The sequence below is a fragment of the Podarcis cretensis genome (assembly GCF_951804945.1).
Source record: "Podarcis cretensis genome assembly, chromosome: 10".
NCBI classification, from domain to species: domain Eukaryota; kingdom Metazoa; phylum Chordata; class Lepidosauria; order Squamata; family Lacertidae; genus Podarcis; species Podarcis cretensis.
In genome coordinates this window covers 56,076,304-56,098,758 of record NC_137179.1, presented here as the reverse complement: position 1 = coordinate 56,098,758, position 22,455 = coordinate 56,076,304, and the positions used below count along the sequence as shown (strand labels likewise).

The 22,455-nt window shown below is 42.9% G+C and overlaps 1 protein-coding gene across 1 annotated transcript in view; it reads left to right on the top strand.

The window, feature by feature from the left end:
- The window catches only part of CTTNBP2 (cortactin binding protein 2), a 105,405-nt gene that overhangs the window by 47,624 nt on the left and 35,326 nt on the right, over positions 1-22,455 (top strand). The window contains 5 exon segments of the mRNA XM_079994057.1: positions 529-732; positions 4,584-4,683; positions 10,109-10,259; positions 16,928-17,182; positions 20,228-20,345. Coding sequence (XP_079850183.1) covers positions 529-732; positions 4,584-4,683; positions 10,109-10,259; positions 16,928-17,182; positions 20,228-20,345 — 828 coding nt within the window.

Below are 22,455 nucleotides of genomic sequence, written 5' to 3'. Positions count from 1 at the left end.
TTAGACAGTAGGTGTGAGATTTAAATGTACTTTCAACTAAAATGCCTGTCATATTTTGCATAGATTTAAGCAGATTTTCTTAAGAGAATACTGATAAAGATGACTCTTTAAAATCATATGTAACTTTAAACCTATGCAAATTTTATCTCAATCCTCTTTTTAATTATTATTATTATTTTTTTGCTAAATTTAAACCAAAATAACTTGAGCTAGCTTTTCAACTAAAATATAATCTTTTTTTAAAACCAAAAACCAAAATCTAGGCAATGGCACTGTACCAAAAATGGATGGAGTGTTTCCTTGAGCTTACCTAAATAATAAATTGTTTCAGTTAGCATGTGTGTGATTTGAAGCTATCTTTGGATCCAGGATTTATTAATTTTTTAAAAAGTTGTGCTAATTTTTTTATATGTGCTTAAACGGCAGTATCTGTTTTCATTTGTAGAACTTTTGAAATAGCTTTCAAAGTGTGCAGCTTTAACTTCTTCATGTGTGTTCTCTCTAATTGATGTTGCTTTTAACTCGCAGGCTGGTCTCCCTCCCTAACCCCTTTATTAATGAGTGGTGGTCCTGCCCCCCTGGGTGGCAGGCCCACCCTTCTTCACCAAGCTGCTGCCCAGGGAAATGTAACTTTATTGTCAATGCTGCTTAATGAAGAAGGTCTGGACATTAATGACTCCTGTGAAGATGGCTATTCTGCCTTGTATTCTGCTGCTATGAATGGACATACAGGTATGGATTTTGTCCGTGCCCTGACTTTACTATCTGCTGTGTTTATATGTGCTTTTCTAGTTCAGGGGAGGAATTCCACAGTTCCCTGAGGTGATTGTTCCACCAGGGCAAGAATTTTGGCTTCCCAGAGAGAACAATCTCCTCTCTCCTTTCTCTAGGTAAAGGTAAAGGGACCCCTGACCATTAGGTCCAGTCGTGACCGACTCTGGGGTTGCGGCGCTCATCTCGCTTCGTTGGCCGAGGGAGCCAGCGTACAGCTTCCGGGTCATGTGGCCAGCATGACTAAGCCGCTTCTGGTGAAACCAGAGCAACACACGGAAACGCCGTTTACTTTCCCACCAGAGTGGTACCTATTTATCTACTTGCACTTTGACGTGCTTTTGAACTGCTAGGTTGGCAGGAACAGGGACCGAGCATGGGGATTCGAACCACCAGCCTTCTGATCGGCAAGCCCTAGGCTCAGTGGTTTAACCCACAGCGCCACCCGCGTCCCCTCCTTTCTCTAGGCTTCTCCTAACAACCCCCTGAGCCCATTTTTGGGAGTGTGGGAAGATAGGAGGAAGTCCCCTTTGCATAACCAGAAGTCCTCATACAGGACTAATTGAATCCCACCCTGCGTACTTAACAGTGACATCCTAAACATGGCTATGGAGAAGCAAGTCCCCTTGATTTCAGTGGGGTTTATTCCCACGAGGGCAGGATTGCCTAAGGTTGCAGCACTAGACACCAGGGATGAGGAAACTGGTCAGGTCAGTGGGCCTACCTCTTGGCCAAATTTTGGACAGGTGGGCAGTTAATCGCCTGATGCCACCATGACATCAGGTGATGATTGTCAGGATTTCAAAGCAGTATCACACACATATAATGTCAGGTGTGGAGCAGGTGGATTTGCTTGGGGGGAAATGGCCAACTGCAACCAGGGTCAAATTTGGCCTGCAAGGCAAAAGTCTCCAACACCTCCTATGCACATTTACCTAGGGGTTTGTTTCACTGGACTGTTGCAGGGAACCGGGCTTTTTAGTAGACATGTATAGTTAAACCACAGAGCCTAGGACTTGCTAATCAGAAGGTCAGCAGTTTGAATCCCCGCAACGGGGTGAGCTCCTGTTGCTCGGTCCCTGCTCCTGCCAACCTAGCAGTTCGAAAGCACATCAAAGTGCAAGTAGATAAATAGGTACTGCTCTGGCAGGAAGGTAAACGGCGTTTCCATGCGCTGCTCTGGTTTGCCAGAAGCAGCTTAGTCATGCTGGCCACATGACCCGGAAGCTGTACGCTGGCTCCCTCGGCCAATAAAGCGAGATGAGCGCTGCAAGCCCAGAGCCGGTCATGACTGGACCTAATGGTCAGGGGTCCCTTTACCTTTTTATAGGATTCCATACCCTCCAACATTTCTCCGATGAAAATAGGGACATCCTTTTCCATAACAATAAATAATAATTTTATTATTTATACCCTACCCCATCTGACTAGGTTACCCCGGCAGCTCTGGGCAGCTTCCAACATATATAAACATAATAAAACATTAAACATTTTTTTTAAAAAAAAATCCCTATACAGGGCTGCCTTTAGATGTCTTTTGAAGGTTGTATAGTTATGTATCTCCTTGGCTTGGGGGGTCACATAACTCCACACCCTCCAACATTTCTCTTATGAAAATAGGGGTATCCTGCCATACCCTTCAACATTTCTCCACTGAAACTAGGGCCGTCGTAAGGAAAACCATGACATTCCATGATCAAATCAGAAACCAGGACAGCTTCTGTAGATCCAGGACTGTCCCTGGAAAATAGGGGCACTTGGAGAATTTGGGATTCCACTGTTATTGGTGGCATGCCCTTGATCTTTCATTCTGAAATTATATGGAGAAAACAGTATTAACATCAAAGTATTGCTGAGACATTTCAACACAGTTTAAGCAAATGGAAAGCTTTTATGGTCAAATATTTTTTATCACTCCTGGTGAATATTCAAGACTTGTATATGTTGGAATGAAGGCAAAACAGTCCACTGAGAAACTGGTACAATTTGGACGGAAACTTGATGGCTGTGTTTCTTCTGCCTAAAACAAATAATGAAATCGATCACAGGGGAAACACACAATGAGGTAGAAAAGCTGGGGGGTTTTCAGTGGGCTGTCATGATGATAACAATTCGGATTTGTTTTCAGAATGAGGAAATACATCAGTACCAAGTTCGATATTTTATTTATGACAGCGAAGAGGAGTGGTTGCATAGAAATCCAGGTTCTGCTCTGTGGTTGGCCGTTAAAGTTCACTAAGTGACTTTGGGCAAGCTGTTGTCCCTCTGCTTAGCAAAGTTGTTGGAAAGCTGAACTGTTACTCAGAGAGAAATGGCAGGATCAAACCACGAACCAGTGCAGATCCTGAACAACTTGATCTTGCAGCCCTAAGATTAGTTCCTGGTGTGAGACATTAATATTTCTGTATAGTCACAGGGGAGCAATACGCCCCTCACATAAGCTCCAGTGTGGTGTAGTGGTTAAGAGCGATAGACTCGCAATCTGGGGAACTGGGTTCACTTCCCCGCTCCTCCACATGCAGCTGCCGGGTGACCTTGGGCCAGTCACACTTCTTTGAAGTCCCTCAGCCCCACTCACCTCACAGAGTGTTTGTTGTGGGGGAGGAAGGGAAAGGAGAATGTTAGCCCCTTTAAGACTCCTTTGGGTAGTGATAAAGCAGGATATCAAATCCAAATCCAAACTCCAAATTCTGGGGTCTGGTTTCAGCCCTTCTACACTCGTCTCCTTCCCCTGTAGACATAGATGTGTCTACGCTTGGGTCAGGATGGGACACTTACAGCCTCAGAATCCTATAAGCACTTCATCAGATTTGAGCAAGAGGTAGCATAGAAAGCTGCTGGGGTGTAGGTACAGTAAGGAAGGCAGTGGTTGCAAGGGAAACTTGGAGGTACATAAGAAGAATCCTTTTGGATTAGACCAACATTTCAGTTGCCAGTTTCCCAGTGTGGCCAGTCACAAGTCTCCCAAAAGCTAGACATGAAGGTAGTAGACCTCTCCCATCGATTCTTCTTGGCAAATGACATTCTGCCTCCGAATGGGGAGTGTGAATGTAGCCATCATGACTTGTAGCAATAGACATCTCCTCTGTGGATTTTTCTTACCCACATACTAAGTCATCTTAAGCTAGCGGCCATCACCAAATCTTGTGACAGCAAAATCCAAAGTTGGGAAATTTCCAGTGTATTCTAAAGCATTAAAAGGCTCAGAAAGGTTTTTCTTTCCGTATTGGCTCCCTGTTTGTGGAGTATTCTCCCCAGGGAAGTTCACCTGGTGCCTTCATTATATATTTTTAGGTGAAAATGTTTCTTTTCAACCAGGCCTTGGGCTGAATAATATTCTGGGGCCTTTTAAATATGTCTGTGGGAAGAGGTTATTGTTTTGCTGTTTTGTTTTAATTTTTTACTTGCTTTTATCCTGTGTTTTATTCTGTGAACCGCCCTGAGATCTTATGAAGAAGGGTGTTATATAAATCTAATAAATAAAATAAAAATAAAAAAGAACTCGGTGAATGGGAAGACTTTGTTAATTTGCTCTCTCTATGTATGAGAGATAAGTTTGCCTTGCCCAGGGCTCCTAGTAAGCTGGCATCACAATACAGAATATTGCCTTTGGTAGATAAGAACATACGAAGACCCGTCTAGTCCAGCACTCTGTTTCAACAGTTAGACAACCAGATATCCACAGGAACTTTTTTGGTTACATACTGTAGATGCACGGTTTCTGAGGAATGCTCTCTGGTTTTCAGACCCTTATCTCTCCCCACCACTTTCCTCTTATATATCAATATGCCTTTGTGTTTTCCAACTCCTAGATTGTGTAAGATTGCTGCTGACTTCAGAAGCTCAAGTTGATCCTGTTGATAAAAATGGCTTTACACCCTTGTGTTCAGCAGTTGCTCAGGGACATTGCAAGTAAGTAACGTGGCAATTATGTGTTTCTCCAGACACAGAATTCCTTGTAATCTTTTAAGTACTGGGGTGCACAAGCTGCGAGAGAAAAACGCACTCAATTAAAGACTTATTCCTGCCTATAACCCTCAGTTGTAATATTATTATGATATTTTCTGTTAGAAGTAGAGATGTTTGGGGATTTTTTAAAAAGCTCTCGAGTTTCTATGATTTACAATAAAGCCATGCTGCAAAAAAGGTTTCACTTTCATACTTCATACTGCAACATTTTAAGTTATATATGTAAACCATCCTGTGGTCTTCAGATGAAGGGCAGCCTATAAATTTAATAAATAATAGTGTACTTTCAAATGGGTAAAATGGGTCTTGGCTTCTAAAAATGCATCTCTTAACCGGAGCTCTGGACGGATTTATGGTCAAGCTTTTACTGAAAGCCTTATCAGCCTTTTCTTTGAGCACAAAAATTAAATGAAAAGCATGTGCTGGCAGCTGATGGGGAAATTGCGTTCATTGATATTTTGCCTTTGATCCTTCAAAAAGTGGTCTGCCTACAGAAAAAGCCCCCTCAGTTGGGGTATAATATGTCAAAGAGCAAGGATGTTTCATTTAACGCAGTGCCTGAGGAAATGGAATAAAGACACACTTTTGTAGGACTTTGATGGTAACTGACTGAAGCAATACATTACAATTTTGAAAAGCTGCTTTCTTGTGAGAAATATCTGCGTACTATATTTAACCATGGAAGGATATAATTGGGGGGGGGGGGGGGTCAGTTGGGATTGGCTGGTAAGGTGAGGAAGCTGAAGTTATCCGCAAATCAGATTTTAAAAACGTCAGTTCCTCACTGTTATCAAGGTGTGAGAAACTGTTTAAATAGCCCCAGAAATAGGAGAGGTATAGTATTGTGGGCTAGATTCTCTAATGTGAGCCTGTCTCAGAGCTTTCACACTTATAATTGAAAAGGGGTAACAGACCTTCCTTTAACAGTCTGCTCAAAGAGATTTGCTGAATTCATGTTTCCTCCTCCTCCTTCTCTGCAAACTAGTGATCTGATATCCTCCCCCTCACCAATAAAATAAAATAAAACTGAGAGCCTTACTACTCTTACTTGAAAGTAAGTCTCATTAGTTAGCTCTAAGAAAACATGCTGAAATTTGTAGCCTTTCGGCATTTTATTCTGGGTTTAGTGCCATTTCCTCTCCTGGGAGCTTACACTCTATATAAAAAAATTGTTTGTGTGCATTGGGTGGGTTACTTTGGCCTAAGAGAAAGATAATGTGAATGCCAAATCATGTAGTCATTATTGGGCATACCCATGTCTGACATGAATATCCTTCCCACATTACAATTTTTGTGATAAGAGAATGTGGAGGAGGCTTGTGGTTTGTTGATTGCATCATTCGCATGCAAATAAGCATGGACCTGAAGTCCATGGGGTTACAAAGAGTCGGACACGACTAAACAACAAATGCAAATAAGCTGATACTAATTTTTATGTGTTCCGTTTGTACTACCGGAGCCTTTGAGGCGATAATTCGATTGTCAGTTTTTTATATATATATATATATATATATATATATATATATATATATATATATATATATCCCTTTCCATTTTGAAGGCTCTGAGCAGTAAGAATGTGGGATAGTATAATGGGACAAGTATGCATGTTGTTGTGAGAGCAGCAAGTGTCTTTCAAGATATGCCTTTCATAGCTGCTGAATAGTTTACATTTCTTGATAAATGAAACTCTTTCACTATTCTATGAAAGATTGTAGAAAAACAGAGCTGATATCAGCTCTTTTCAGGTAATCTTGTATCCATCCATCCTCTCTGGACTTGAATAGGATTAATTTTAATAGTGCTGCAGAGATCCATATTTTACTGATGATTTGATTGTGTCTATTCAATCTTATGGATGGTATCTCCTGCAAATTTTGCTCTTCAGTTTTCCTAGGGTTGCCAAAAAGTAAAAACCAGGGTACCCCGAAAGTTGTTGAGCTTTTGTTTTACAAAAACACAATTTTGTGATTGGCTTGCCTAAGATCTAGGACAAAGTAAATTCCCCCTTTCGTAAATTCCCCCTGGATGTCAGTTCCAGCTTTCAGATTCAGACATATGGCAGCCCTATTTTTCCTTGCCACCCTAGCCGATACTGTTGCCGCCCCAGAAATCTGGCATTTAAATGACTGAGATGCTATTTATATTGGCTAGAACTCCACATAGTTCAGACAGGTGTGGTGCAGGTTTTCCTGTGGGGCTGTCAATCAGACTGATTCCTGACCTGAGGCAACCCTGTTATTCCAGTTACAGATAACATCCTTTCAGTGGAAAGTGTCACTTCTGCCATCTCGTCTGGTGGCTTGTCAGATTTTGCCCCAGAGTTCAGCACTCAGTTGAGAGGAGACTTGGAATTGATCTCAACTTCCTGCCATTTGGAGAGCAATGTGCTCTCTTGTGACCATAAACTTGTACCTATAACCCCTGCTCATTTACATACATTTTAATTCTTTCTGCAGCTTTTGCTCTCATCTTCATTTCCTTTTAATCTCAGGCAGCCCTGTCCTCATTTCCTCCTACTTTCCCTCCCACCAGTCTGGAGGATTCTTGTGCTTCTGTTCCTTAAATGTTTTGATGCTTCTCATTTTTCCTCCTATTTATCAGTCCCTCTTAATTTTTCTAACACTTTGCCTCTTGTTTTCCTCATCTCCTTGCCTAAATCTTTTCATAGCATACCTCTCTTGTTGCATATCTGTTTTGCTTGTCCTGACACCCCAGTTTTGCAAACGCCTAGTTCTCCCCCCCCCTGCCCTCAGTCTCTATCAAAAAATGAGGACTTAAAAAGGAATAAGATGCATTCTACATATACAGGTAACTCGCAACATATGTACTTTTAACTTGCGCAATTTCAGCTTTAAGTGCTTTACCTACTAGCCAGCTGAAATCACACAAACTAAACACACGCAAGGCGGGGAGTTTAAAAGCTCTTTCTGGACCAGGTTTCCCTGCTGCAGAAAGAGTGCTTAAGCTCTCTGCTTTGTGAAGCCAGGTCCTTCTCAGCACACCACCTTTAGAAAGGTAGGGATGCTCACACAGGGACAGTACCAGGATTGTTTTGACTATACACAATTTCAGCTTTGCGTGCAATCTCCACAACATAACCCCTGTGAATTACCTGTATATTATATTGCAGTGAAGCCGTTTAGATTTAAGGAGATTGCTGGCTACCAGAATAAAGGTAAAGGTAAAGGTACCCCTGCCCGTATGGGCCAGTCTTGACAGACTCTGGGGTTGTGCGCCCATCTCACTTAAGAGGCCAGGGGCCAGCGCTGTCCGGAGACACTTCCGGGTCACGTGGCCAGCGTGACATCGCTGCTCTGGCGAGCCAGAGCCGCACACGGAAACGCCGTTTACCTTCCCGCTGGTAAGCGGTCCCTATTTATCTACTTGCACCCGGAGGTGCTTTCGAACTGCTAGGTTGGCAGGCGCTGGGACCGAGCAGCGGGAGCGCACCCCGCCGCAGGGATTCGAACCGCCGACCTTTCGATCGGCAAGTCCTAGGCGCTGAGGCTTTAACCCACAGCGCCACCTGCGTCCCGGCTACCAGAATGAATAGTGCCAAATGTGCTGTTCTTAAACAAAGGTTTCTAATTACTAGAATACAGAAGGAGCAAAGGCAGGAGTGGATGCATTTATTATATAGGTAATCTGAATTCTATCTGGTTGTGACCAGTTCAGGGTCAGAAGATGAGGGAGTTGGGTTGCAACCAAAACCAGGTGTTGGCTAGTGTGAGTGGAATTTCCATTGGGAAGACATGATTTTGACCCTGTAACCTGTGCTTTTATTGCTTTGATCATCAGGTGCTTGTACCAAAAGCTTTTAACATTCCACACATCCCGACTATACAGTGTTCATGGAAGAAGCTGCCATGTTGAACCCTGTCACACGCGGACTTGCGCACTTCACAGACTCTTGAACACACATGGCCACTATCTCAAAGGCCTTCCTGTTTAGCCAGGCCTCATTGCATCTCTTTGGAAATCCAGTTCTCAATCTGATAACTGGAATTTGTGCTTCTGTTCCTTGCTGGGACCGGGAGCATGCTTCCTGTCATAGGAGCCAATTGGAGGGGCCTTGGGGGCTTCGCCCCTCCTCAGTAAAATATTTGAGGGGGCTGGGCCCCCACAAAGTTATGGGCGTTCCCATTCAAATGGTGTGTGCACATTGCATCATATGATGGATTATGCGGGGCAGAGCTTACCTGCTCCCCCACAATATTTTATTGGCACCCCTGCTTCCTGCCCTTGAATTTTCCTTACATTGGTACAAGTGACTGCCTTGCTCATATGCAGCTGTCCAAGATTTACAATTGGCATCCAGTGCCTTGCTCTCTGATCCACTCATAGAGCTATTAGATGGATGAATACTAGTGTCAGGTATAAAGGTAAAGGTAAAGGGACCCCTGACCATTAGGTCCAGTCATAACCGACTCTGGGGTTGCGGTGCTCATCTCGCTTTATTGGCCAAGGGAGCCGGCATACAGCTTCCAGGTCATGTGGCCAGCATGACTAAGCCACTTCTGGCAAACCAGAGCAGTGCACGGAAACACTGTTTACCTTCCCACTGGAGCGGTACCTATTTATCTACTTGCACTTTGACGTGCTTTCGAACTGCTAGGTGGGCAGGAGCAGGGACCAAGCAATGGGAGCTCACCCCGTTGCGGGGATTCAAACCGCCAACCTTCTGATCGGCAAGTCCTAGGCTCTGTGGTTTAACCCACAGCGCCACCCACGTCCCTTGTGTCAGGTATAGTGGTCACTTATCTGTGGAATTCCCTTCACAGAGAAATATGCATAGATTCCTCTCTGTTGGCTTTTAAAAGAGACCTTATTTTATTTTTATTAACAAAAAATGCAGCCTGGTTTTACAGCACTGTGGTCCATTCTACTGCTGCTAATTTAATGTTGTTGTTTCCTGTTTTTATTGTTTTAATTGCTAGTAATCATAACACGTGCTAATTGCTTGGAAGAGTGAACACCCTAAAAAGGCAGGACTTCATGAAATCTATTTAAATAAATAAAACAAATAAATAATGCCATATTAATAAGCTAAAGAGACATGTGCGAACACAAATTGACCAGTTTGCTTGTTATAATTCAAATATTCTGCAACATATTCCTCAAACTTCATTAGCTGAAGTCTCCACAAATAACTGGATGAGAGAATTTGCCTATTTTCAGTATCCAGGCACCGATTTTGGATTTAATATGTGTCCCTGATCATAATGGTTTTAAGGCAATTACCTTTGTTGATGCAGTATAATCGAATCTATGTTTGGAGAAGGTATTGTAGCTGAATGTCATTTTAAAGGTCATGTCTTTTCCAGGTCAGGTATTCTTCTAACATGTCCAATGCTTCTGTCCCTAGATGTGCAGAATTATTAATCATGTATCATGCTGACATTAACCACGCTGCTGAAAAGGGAGAGACACCTCTCTACTTGGCCTGTAGAAACGGAAATAATGAATGTGTCAAACTCTTGTTGGAAGCTGGAGCAGTCAGAAGTGCAGAAACCTGTGTAAGTCTTAAAAGCCCATTTTTCAAAGTCAACATTTCAAGAAGAGCAGGAGTGAGCTGCTTCAGAATGGTTTCGGTTGAGGCATATATTAATAACCCTAACGGCTGCATTGCTGTGTGTCAAAATGGCTTCTGTTGAGGCATTTGTTCATAATCATAACTGCTGTAGTGCATGAAATCCTTTGGAATTAATGGAAGGTTTCACATTTATATGGTTGTGTGCCATTGTAAAATGCCTTCAACTGCATTCAATTATTTATTTCCCCATAAGATTTCTGAAATAATTATCTTTCCTGTCATCCTGCCTCACAGACTTGAAATCTGAAGCAGTTGTTACTCACATCCTGCTCCTATAAGCTCTTGTTTTCCATGATGTCAATCTCAATAGAGATTTTTCTTGTCTCTGATTCAAAAGCCTGGACACCTTGCTTAGGAGAAGATTGTTTTTGTTCTTCCTGCAGAGGAAACAGTCTACAAAGGGAGGGTAAAAAGATTGAGGATTCTTTTGGGTTTTTTAAAAAAGGAACTTCTGAGAGAGTAATAGATCAGACTAAATAAGGAAGATTCTTATTCTATATTTGAAATTAACATACAACAAATGAATATAAAGAAACTGACATCTCACTTTTGTTTGGACTTTGGAAGATGCAGAAATACGTTAAAAATATAGGAGCAGAAATATTTTGTTCCTAATAACAAAGAAGCAGATAAATCATTCCAATTTATTACCACCCGCCATTCCTATATCCATATATCAAATTATGTTTCCTGCTAAGGACTCATTCATGTGTTTTTAAAGTAATGATTTCAGTGCGTGAATATTATATAGCAGTGGTTTTAAAACACTGTATTGTTAGGGCGTTTGTTGCACAACTCCTACAAATTTTGCTGGAGAGTTCAGGATGTACTCTTGGTTCATATCGTCCTTAGCTATCATCCCCTGAAAACTAGGCAGATATCTTAAAACATGTCCAGTACTATTTCTGTGCTTCTGGGGGAGTGGTGGACGTGTTGGCAGCATTTGGACGTAAGAGTTCCTTTTGGTGTATTTTGACAGGAAAAATTCTAGCCTCCTCCATTGCCTCTTCTCCTCTAGTGCAGCCACAAGAAGGAGATGGGAGCCTTCACTTCCCATTTGGATTAACCACAGTTTAGCAATATATACCTTAAACTGTGGCGAATATTACCTATGGTTTGTTGAAAGAAGCCAGCTTTGTAAACAACAGTTTGCAGGGCTCTGATGAAATGGCAAGCTGTGATTAATCAAAATAGAAGCACAAACTTCTGGATTGCTACAGAGGAGGCTAGTGCGTGGGGGCACACAAGCTTGGGGTGTATCATGTGGCCTCTATCTCCCAAGAAGTTAGTCTACCATTATCCTTATTCTGTCAAGGAACATTTGCTAAGTTTCCCGTAACACAGTTTGAAATTCAAAGTTCTAGGCACATAAATTACTCCTGTTGCTGCTGATGTGACAACTTACTATGCTTGTTCAAATTATATTGAATGTATTTTCAATCTTTTATTGGAAGGAGCCCAGAGTGGCTGGAGAAACCCAGCCAGATGGGCAGGGTATAAATTTATTATTATTATTATTATTATTATTATTATTATTATTATTAGCCCATGACATTCCATGGAACATACTATATTCATATTATATGTAAAATTTGGGGTAATATTTCCAATGTGTCTCTCAGTACTGACTGAGTACTCTCAGTACTGTCCAGTGTTAGGTCCGGATGGATTGTTGCTCTGTCACTATAAGTATCTTCGTCTATTGAGTGAAGAAGGATTCGGGTGGTGCTGTGGGTTAAACCACAGAGCCTAGGACTTGCTGATCAGAAGGTTGGCGGTTCGAATCCCTGCGATGGGGTGAGCTCCCATTGCTTGGTCCCTGCTCCTGCCAACCTAGCAGTTCGAAAGCACGTCAAAGTGCAAGTAGATAAATAGGTACCGCTCCGGCGGGGAAGGTAAACGGTGTTTCCATGCGCTGCTCTGGTTCACCAGAAGCGGCTTAGTCATGCTGGCCACATGACCAGGAAGCTGTACGCCTGCTCCCTCGGCCAATAAAGCGAGATGAGCGCCGCAACCCCAGAGTCAGCCACGACTGGGCCTAATGGTCAGGGGTCCCTTTACATTTACCTATATTGAGTGAAGCATTTGTTTCCACTCAAAGACGTGGTAGAAGATCACAGCAGAAATCAGAGAGAGAAATAGAAATGTGAAATGGAACAGAAGCAGAACAGGTTCTGTATTAAAGGCACCGTGGCTTTGGATTCATTTGCATAAGGCTGAAGATCTCTGGTTTGTAAATGCAGCTTTTATCAGAGTCCTTGTTAAGTTTGTGAACGATTTCATCCAGAAATGGTTCAGAAACATATCTATCACTCATTGTGCCATTTAATAAGCAAAGGTCCCTAGACATGCCTTGCTTAACAAGATAGATTTGGTCAGTTTGGAAATGATCTGTGGAACAGGTGGTTCAAAGATGTTTATACATGCCAGCCTTAGGGCTGCCTTCAGAGAGCACTTTATTCTGTTTCCTCACCTGATATTTTTAGGCTTTATGTGATCTTTCACATGTCGTAACAGCCACTGCTGGAAAACTAGTGGAATCTCGTGGACGTTTAGCTCTCATATGTTAATTGCTTCCAGGGAAAAGTCTGTTTGTAATCTAGAAAATCACAGAAGTTTTGCATTTCCCCAGTATTCATAGATCTCACCACTGCTGCTCACATGATGAAATTTGGGGCAGTATCCCAGCATACAGTTCTTTCCTGTTGTTTTCATGGGGAAGAAAAGTGCACATGTGCATAAGGTGGCGGGGGGTTGCGGTTTCAGGATGACAGTGCAAAAGGATGCAGGATGCAGTGCAAAAGGAACATTAGATACTGGGAGAGAAGCGCTAGCATTATAACCAAGAAAACTAATGCAATAATCCCCATGTCTGAAGTCCCATGTGGTCCTCTGTGTCCATTCCTACATCTGTGCGATCCTAGGTGAGCTACAAAAGTTGGTCTTTTTCATATACAGTGGTACCTTGGGTTACATACGCTTCAGGTTATATGCGCTTCAGGTTACAGACGCCTCAGGTTACAGACTCCGCTAACCCAGAAATATTACCTCGGGTTAAGAACTTTGCTTCAGGATAAGAACAGAAATTGTGCTCCGGCGGTGCGGCAGCAGGAGGCCCCATTAGCTAAAGTGGTCTTCAGGTTAAGAACAGTTTCAGGTTAAGAACGGACCTCCGGAATGAATTAAGTACCGTATTTTTTGCACCATAACACTCACTTTTTTCCTCCTAAAAAGTAATGGGAAATGTCTGTGCGTGTTATGGAGGGAATGCCTACGGGTGGCATGCCTATGGATTTTCCTCGTCTAAAAACTATGTGCGTGTTATGGTCGGGTGCGTGTTATAGAGCGAAAAATACGGTACTTAACCTGAGGTACCACTGTATTGGGTAAGCAGCAGTGCTGTTTTCTGGAGAGCTGGGATAAAACAGGATGTTGAAAATATTATAGAGGGGTTCTAGTAAGCCTGAATGGACACGGGTGGTGCTGTGGGTTAAACCACAGAGCCTAGGACTTGCCGATCAGAAGGTCGGCGGTTCGAATCCCCGCGATGGAGTGTGTTCCCATTGTTTGGTCCCTACTCCTGCCAACCTAGCAGTTCGAAAGCACATCAAAGTGCAAGTAGATAAATAGGTACTGCTCTGGCAGGAAGGTAAATGGCGTTTCCGTGTACTGCTCTGGTTCGCCAGAAGCGGCTTAGTCATGCTGGCCACATGAACAAACGCTGGCTTCCTCGGCCTATAGAGCGAGATGAGCGCGCAACCCCAGAGTCGGTCACGACTGGACCTAATGGTCAGGGGTCCCCTTTTCCTTTACCTAGTAAGCCTGAATACAGTGGTACCTCAGGTTAAGTACTTAATTCGTTCCGGAGGTCCGTTCTTAACCTGAAACTGTTCTTAACCTGAAGCACCACTTTAGCTAATGGGGCCTCCTGCTGCCGCTGCGCCGCCGGAGCACAATTTCTGTTCTTATCCTGAAGCAAAGTTCTTAACCTGAGGTAATATTTCTGGGTTAGCGGAGTCTGTAACCTGAAGCGCATGTAACCTGAAGCGCATGTAACCCGAGGTACCACTGTAATTGTGTTTCATTTTATACATATGAGGATCTTTGCAACACTCTGACACTGCAGTCCTGTACCTGTTTTCCTGTTCATGTTTGTTTCAGTTGAACAACTGGTAGGAATACTTCTGAGTAAGCATGTGTGGGATTATACTCTTGAGTTTGCTGCCTAGGGAATTTGACTGACGTATGTTACAGGGGTTAAGTCATCCGTGTTAAATTAATGTCATAATTTCAATCTGTGTCCAAGTTAAATTGATTGTGGGTCGGTAGTTCATTTCTCGAACCATGGATCAATAAGTTCTAAGCTGCAGGCCTTGGAAGGCGATCTGTTTAGAAGCAATGCCTCAGAAAGAGCTCTCCGAAATCTCTGATCCAAGCAGGTGTAATGCAGTTGATAACAACCCAGCTGCCCTCTCTCTAAATAGTCCAGTTCCACTCTTCCCTTTCAGACTGCTGATTTCTTAACTGGTGTGTGGCCCCTGCTCACGACCCCCTGTCAGATCCTTGCTGTGCTTTATGTGAAATCGCCTGTGACGCGACACTTATTTACACAAAATATACGTCTTGCCAGAATGCAGACCAATTTCCACAGACAGGATTTCATGGCCATATGCCAGGGCTACTCCTGCCATTAGAAAGAGGGAAGCTTCCGCCTCAGGCAGTTGATTCTGGCTGTCATGTAAGGACAGCATACTGCTCGTTATTTAATTTATTATTATTGATTTTTTTACTGCCAGAGGGTGGGAGAGGCTTTTGGAGAGTTCTCTGCCACAGATGCCAAAATACATTGACAAGCCTTAAGTACTATGCACCATGGTTTGGTGGGGGTGAGGTGTCTGCGCAGTGTTCAAAACCCTTATTTTTCTAGGTGCATTTTGTGACAGGGAATTTCATTAGCGCCAGCAGTTTCTGAGCTCTGGGCGCAGTGCTGCACCTAAGATTGCAGATTAAAACTGCAGAATGGAAGGAAAGGGGGACCTTTTTCTGCCTCCCCACTTCCAGCTGCCCTTTGAAGACTAGAGAAGAGAACCTGTTAAGAATATTAGGGGGGTGGGCAGGGGAAGGACTAGACCATGTGAAAAATGAACATAATATTTTAGCTGCAGTTCATTCATTTTCAACTTTGTATTATTGTGTTTTTTTGTTTGTTTTTTTAAAGCGCTAGACATTCTATTGTTGCGCCCATAACCTAGGTTTAAGGTGTCATTTAGCTCCTAGCTTTCATATCTCAGTTTTGAACACTGTTTCTTCACCATTTGGTCCCCTGTAAAATTTCTTGGGCTAGCCTTGCTGTAAAGCAGGGGTCAGCAAACTTTTTCAGCCATGGGCTGGTCCACACTCCCTTGGGGGGGAAATGAACCAATTCCTATGCCCCACAAATAACCCAGAGATGCATTTTAAATAAAAGCACACATTCTACTCATGTAAAAACATGCTGATTCCCAGACCATCCACGGGCCGGATTCAGAAGGCGATTGGGCTGCATCCAGCCCCCGGGCCTTAGGTTGTAAAGGATGGCAGAGAGGAATGAGAGTGATGTGTTTTCCTTTCATTAAAGTTTGGTCAAATGGGGCAGTGAGCAATTGAACCCATTACTACTTACTTTTGTTTGAAACCAAGACCCAGAATGCCGTGAGGAGTTGGTCTGAAAGAGTATAGATGTAGATATAGATATATGAATTTTTTTTACTACTTTCTTCTGTGTTTAGAATTGGGTTCCCTAAAAGCAGGGAAATGCATTAGCAAAATGATATCCTCATTGACCTAAGTAGGGGTTGCGGAGAGAACTAGTACTATATATACTTTCTTTAAAAATGAGGAATATTGGAAGTAAGGCACATGATTACAATTTGTTTTGCAGTTAAATGAAGCGGGGGGGGGGACTGTATAGTGAGCTCAAATGTAATGATAACTTAGAGGGGGAAATAATAATAAGAAAAAGATACAAGTTTGGATGTTGGTGATTCCAAATAAATACATCAAAAGAAATTAAAGACTGAAAATGCTTTTGCAGAGCAGCTGTGCTCGCTTTGTTATGCTAATGTAGGAAAGACTTAATACCGCACAGAGCTAAAGAGGTGTGCTTATATAAAACTGTACAGATTTGCTAAGAAAGGGATAAGACGTCTGAGAAAACTCCAATAACAGTTACATCAGCCTTCTCTGTCAGGGTCTTTTTATGTTTTGGTATCATACTGCTAAAAGCATCCTTTGGAAAGGATTGACCCCACTTCTTTCGCCCCCCCATTTGTGAACCCTCTCGGTCTAGAAGCAGGAACATCCACCAGCACTGTTCAGAGGAAGAGCTGAAGTACTTTACACCCCTTTTTTCATTATGTACCAGTACATACAGTTGCCTGAGGATATAACAGATGGGCTGCCTTTGTCAAAACATTTACAGCCAGACACTATTGACTGCTTCAGATAGTTAGCAGACAGCAGGTTTTACAAAACACATAAATTTTGTAAATATCCATTCGGCAGGCTGAAGTTGTTTCTGAGCTCTCTCCCCTCCGTTTTTTGTTTCTGCAGGATGGCTGGACACCTTTTCATGCTGCTGTCGATGCTGATAATGTTGACTGCCTAAGATTTCTTATGTACTATGGAAAGCCGGAAGATGGAAACTTTGTGAATGGAGCAGAAGCTAATTCGTGCCTCTTTGACTTGGAGTGTGGGGTTGACAGCTGTAACCGTAAAGCAAAGCCCATTGTTTCTGCAGATCTCATCAACCACGCTGACAAAGACGGCTGGACTGCAGCCCACATAGCAGCGTCAAAAGGCTTTAAGGTCAGTCAGTCTGCCTAATAGATTGTTAAGTGCAACGTGGTATCAAGATTAAGTCACTGTTCCACTGGCTGTGTGTGCACGACTGATACAGTCAAGACTGTGTTTTTCACATTCGTCAAGGAGTTTATAAAACAATGAGGAAAGGGCTGATAAAGCTTTTTTTTTTAATAGACTGCATAGCAGGTGAGGAAGATAGATGTTCCTAGAATACGAGCACTGGAAATATTAATAGACAATAAACTGAAAACAGTTGAGATCATTCCATTAGACTGTTTGCCAAAAGTTTCAGGACAAGCACATAGAAGTTCTTTTTCCTTACAGCACACGATTAACATATGAAAGTCATTGTCACAGGAGATGGTTATGGCACACGAGAATTGACCCAGACCAGATGTTCTCATTGAGGCCATTGTAAAACTACACTCTCATGGTTGGCTCCATTTGTTGCATTGGTAACAGTGCCAGATTAAATCCTGTGGAGGCCCCTGGGCAGTTGAAATCTCAGGGGGTGGGAGTCACAAATTACCTCCAATACGTTTTTGTAAATTTCTCTCAGGATCAGATCAATATTATTTAGATCCGTTGCTGCAGGGTGTCAGGCTTTGGGGAATCTGATCCCTCCCATGGTGGCAGCCAAGGATCAGAGAAACGATAAAAATTCTTACCAAGTGAATTATTCAATAATTCACAGAGAGCGACAAGCAATGCAGCCTTCCCTAAATAATGGCACAACTCCAAGTAAAGTCCCACCCCCCTGCGTCTCCCCTATTCTACGTCACCCCTGCATCGGTTAATCTGAGTTCTTCCGCTGAGCTCTCTGTTTTACTACCCTCAATGAACGCGTGGTCCTGGGGGGCAGGGTAAGGAATGCTTTCCAAAGACACTGAGTCTGTCAGCTGTCTCTCCCCTGGTGCTGCTTCTTCTTGCTGTTCCTCTTCCAGTATTTCCCAGCTTCTGCCCTCTGCAGCCTCTGAACTGTGCCCTTCTGCAAACCACTGTTCTAAATCTATACTGTTCTTCTGTTCTCAGAAAGGTTCAGGAGAAGGGGGCAATCCCCACCATTCCTCCTCTGTCTAGCCCTTGACATTGGGCCCCTGAAAGGTGTGGGGTCCATAGGCCAGTGCCTCCTCTGTTTATTTGGTAATCCGGCACTGATCGGTACAGATTTTCTACATCATGTGAGAACCTTCATGGGTTGATGGCAGTCAGTGCTATTTTTCTAGACAAGATGTGCAGGAACTCACCATGAGCGCCTCCCTCGTTATCTTAGAATGGTAGTGGTGCCTACCTGAGAGGTGCTGGAACTGAGTTCCAGTGAGTTCCCATCCAAAAAAAGGGCCTATGGTGGCAGTGGTGAGGGCAGTGACCATCTCAGATTGTGAAACCTATGCTGCAAAGGTAACATATGGATTGGACCTTGGGTGATTTTGGAAAAGTTTACACAAACTCAAGGAAGATAACAACAACTTTATGGAAGATATATCAATGGCTATTGATAGCTCTTAACCATAAGAAGCAAAAATGTGACACACACACACTCAGAATGTCTGGGTCTCAGATGCTGGGATTAAAATAATGGGATTATTACCACCGCCATGCCTTGGTGCTTAACTTCACATGCCTATCAGGAGAACATTCTTAGGTGAATGCTGTTGGAAACAAAACTCTAGATTATCTTGACCTTTGAATATGATTTACAGTAGCTGATTTAGCATTGTTTTTAGCTGTCCACTACAGCTGGCATCACATGATATCCTTGAGGGGAAAGACACCTGATAACAGAAGCCGATTTTGCAGATTGTACACTTTGCAGCAGATGGCACAGTTCTTGTGGCCAGTGGGAAGCTTCTAGCTATGCTTTAAGTTAATAAATTTAGATCAGATTTATAACCATGAACTGGCTTCCATTAAGTGGCTAATTCAGTTATAGGCACTCAGCACTTGGAAAGGAGAAACATGCGTAGGGAACCCCATCATTCTCACTTAGGAGACAGCCACATAGAGCTGGGGGGATCTTTTTCAGCCTGAGCGCCACATCCCCTTCTTGAGAACCTTCCAGGAGCCACATGCCTGTGATGGGCAAGGCAGAAGCTGAAGTGGGCAAAGCAATAGGCTCATTTCTTCACAGGTGAGCAAGAAGCTTTATAAGAGTTCAGCGGCACATTCTGGCCAGGCAAAAACATTCTAGGAAGGGTGCACAGCAGGGCAAGTGAGGGTGTGGCTGAGGAGGGTGACTTCCATAGTACCAAAACATCATGATTCTGGGTGCATTAGCCATTTCAGCCATGCCCCGTCAGAAGATTACAGCTGCAAGGCACAAATTTTATAAGGGCAAGGCAGTCCCTTAGGCTACCCGGTTTACCTTTAAATGCTCAACTTGAGCTGCATCCAGGAGCATTTTAGCAGCCGGTACAAGCTCCCTCAGCAGATGTTTTATATGATGTTGATGGGATACCTCCGCCAACAACCTAGCTGCATTTTGCACCAGTTGTAGCTTCCAGGTGAAACTCAGTGGAAGCCTGGTATTGGCAACACCAATGCCAATAGTAGCCAAGCTCTCTTGGGCCAGGAAAAGCCTAAGCTATCTTCTCAACTGAAGCTGGTAAAAGACCACCGAGACCACCTGCACCTCCAGACACAAAACACCCCCACACTTCATCCTTGCTCCTCCAGAGGGAGTGCAATCCTATCCAGAACAGCTAACTATATCCCGGACATGTGAACCATTCACCCAGAGAGTCTCTGTCCTGTCAGCGTTTAAACTCAGTTTATCGGCCCTCATCCAGCCCACCACTGGTACAGAGTTTCCACAGCCACTCCCAATTCAGGTTTACATATTCAGACTAGGAAAACATTAAATCTGGGGATCTCGTGGTCAAAGTTCTCCCTGTCAGAAAACCGAACCTCTTAATAGATAATTTCTCAGTGTTTGGAAGTATGTATTTTAAGGGCTGAAACGAGGACATTATAAAAGCTGGATTCAGGTAATAACTTAGATTCAGCTCAAGCTAATTCCTTGAACACTTCCTGCTCTTATCTTCCCAGAGTTGCCTAGAAGTCTTGTGTAGCCACGGGGAACTAGAGGCTGAGAGGGAAGATAAATGCAACCAAACCCTGCACGATGTTGCCACCGATGACTGCAAGCAGCTTCTAGAGAATCTGAGTGAGTAACAGCTAAGTCATGAATATGCGGAAATTTCTGGAAAAGCGGCAGATTCTGTGCAGCGGCCAAGCATTGCTGAAAAGCCCATTGCTGTAAATTGCATATTGTTGCGTAGTTGTATGTTGTTGATTCTCAGGTATACTGACGTATGTATGTGACAGAGAGATGTAACCATGGCAGAATATCAATTTACTGCCATGGAGATTATGTCTGAATTGGAGACTGTTCCTAAACAGACAGGCAAAATGGAGTCTGCCTTTGTAAATGGGAGCTAAAATTCCCTACTGCATGTTTTGGCAATCACCACATCGCTCTTTTGATTGGGTCCTGCAAAGTTTTACAGTGTTACCTTTGCACCACTTTTAGGCAAATATAGTGCAGGCTGACATTTTTTATTGTTGCTGTTATTGCTATTATTTACAACTTTTGACCATTCTCTAAATTTGGTACAGCATGCCGCTGTTATGTCCATTAAATCATGTGTCACCATTAAATGCCATTGGCTTGAGAGTGAGCGGTCACATAAAACACCTTTATTATTTCATTTGTCATATATTCAGAAGCAGTTCACCAGGTGGAACTGAACCACTGACTACACCACCTTTTGGAGAAGTGCAAAGGTGGTGGGGATGTTGGCTTGGTGGAATGCACCGGCAGAGCCAAGCCACCTGCCATACCTATTTCATTGCTAAAATGACCCCATGGGGTTCTACAGCACAGAGTTAACAGCAGCACATAGTCCTTTGCGCAAGGCCTCCCACTGAGATCACACTGAAACTGGAATCCGAAGTAAACTTTTCCACTCAACTGGATTGCTAGGGCAATTCTGCCTGGTGTCTTCCATTCAGTTTGTAATGCTAACACTTAACTTTTTTTAATATGCTTTTTATTAGTTTTCTTACTTAACAAACGCACACAAGAAATTAACAAAAATGAAAAAATAATAACAAAAAAACCATCCATCCATCCATACGTTCTTACAAAAGAACTGATGCCACCATGTTCTTAATTCCCAATTCGTTATCTTCCCCATTAGACTTCCGTTTTCCTTAAAGTGGGTCTGTCTTATTATCTGTTTAATAAACTGCTTCTTTAGTCATCTCGCCATTTCTTCTGTTATCTGAATACTATACTTATAATCCATATTGTGGTTTGCGAAAATTGATCAAAGCATGTCCAGGTTTTAACTTGAGGGCACTGTTTGTTTGTTTGTTTGTTTTAAAAAAATTCTTTATAAATTTCCCACTCCTTTTTGAACTTTCGGTTTGGCTGTCTCCTAATTGCCTCCATCATTTTCGCCAGTTCGAGATATTCAGATAATTTATCCTGCCATTCCTCTTGTGTTGGTACTAATTCTGCTTTCCAATTTTTGGCAATTAATATTCTCGCTTCCGTTGTAGCGTATCCTTCTTAAAACTTAACTGTGAGCATGTGACATCTCTCTGGAAAAGGCAGGCACTTCTCCCTCCACCAGGGGGCTCCCTTATGTTGAAAGCGAAAGCAAATTATGTATATAGCAGTCCTGCTTTGGTCCTTGTCAGCTGTGTGGTTTGGCTGTGCACCAGAGAGAATTTCTTTGCCATATTTATGCCGTGGAGATTGGATATGCTGAGGCTGTTTATCTGGAGCCCTAAATTAGCACCTACATGGATGTGTCCCCGGGGTTGGATCTCACATGGAACTTTAAATGGAAGTGTTAATAGAGTTGTACCCTTTAACATCAGTTGAGGAGCATGGAAGTAGATTGTTTTCTGCCACTGAAGCAGGAAGAAGAGTGGATTTTGCAACATGGGGACCTGTGCTGGAGAAGACCGCTTAAGAGACCTTTCTTTCTGATATGTTTCCACCTTTCTGTCTCAAACCGTAGGCATTTGGCATCCCACCCCGCTTCATAGCACAGCAAGATTTGGAAAACAAAATAGTAATACTGTATTACCATTAGAGGTGGGAGTCAATTTCCCCATTTGTTCCTTTGTTTTTGTTTCTGCCACTTTTGTATTGGTTTTTGCCACTATTTATTTATTTATACCACACCCATCTGGCTGGGTTTCCCCAGCCACTCTGGGCAGCTTTCAACAAAAGGTTAAAAATACATTAAAACATCAGTCAT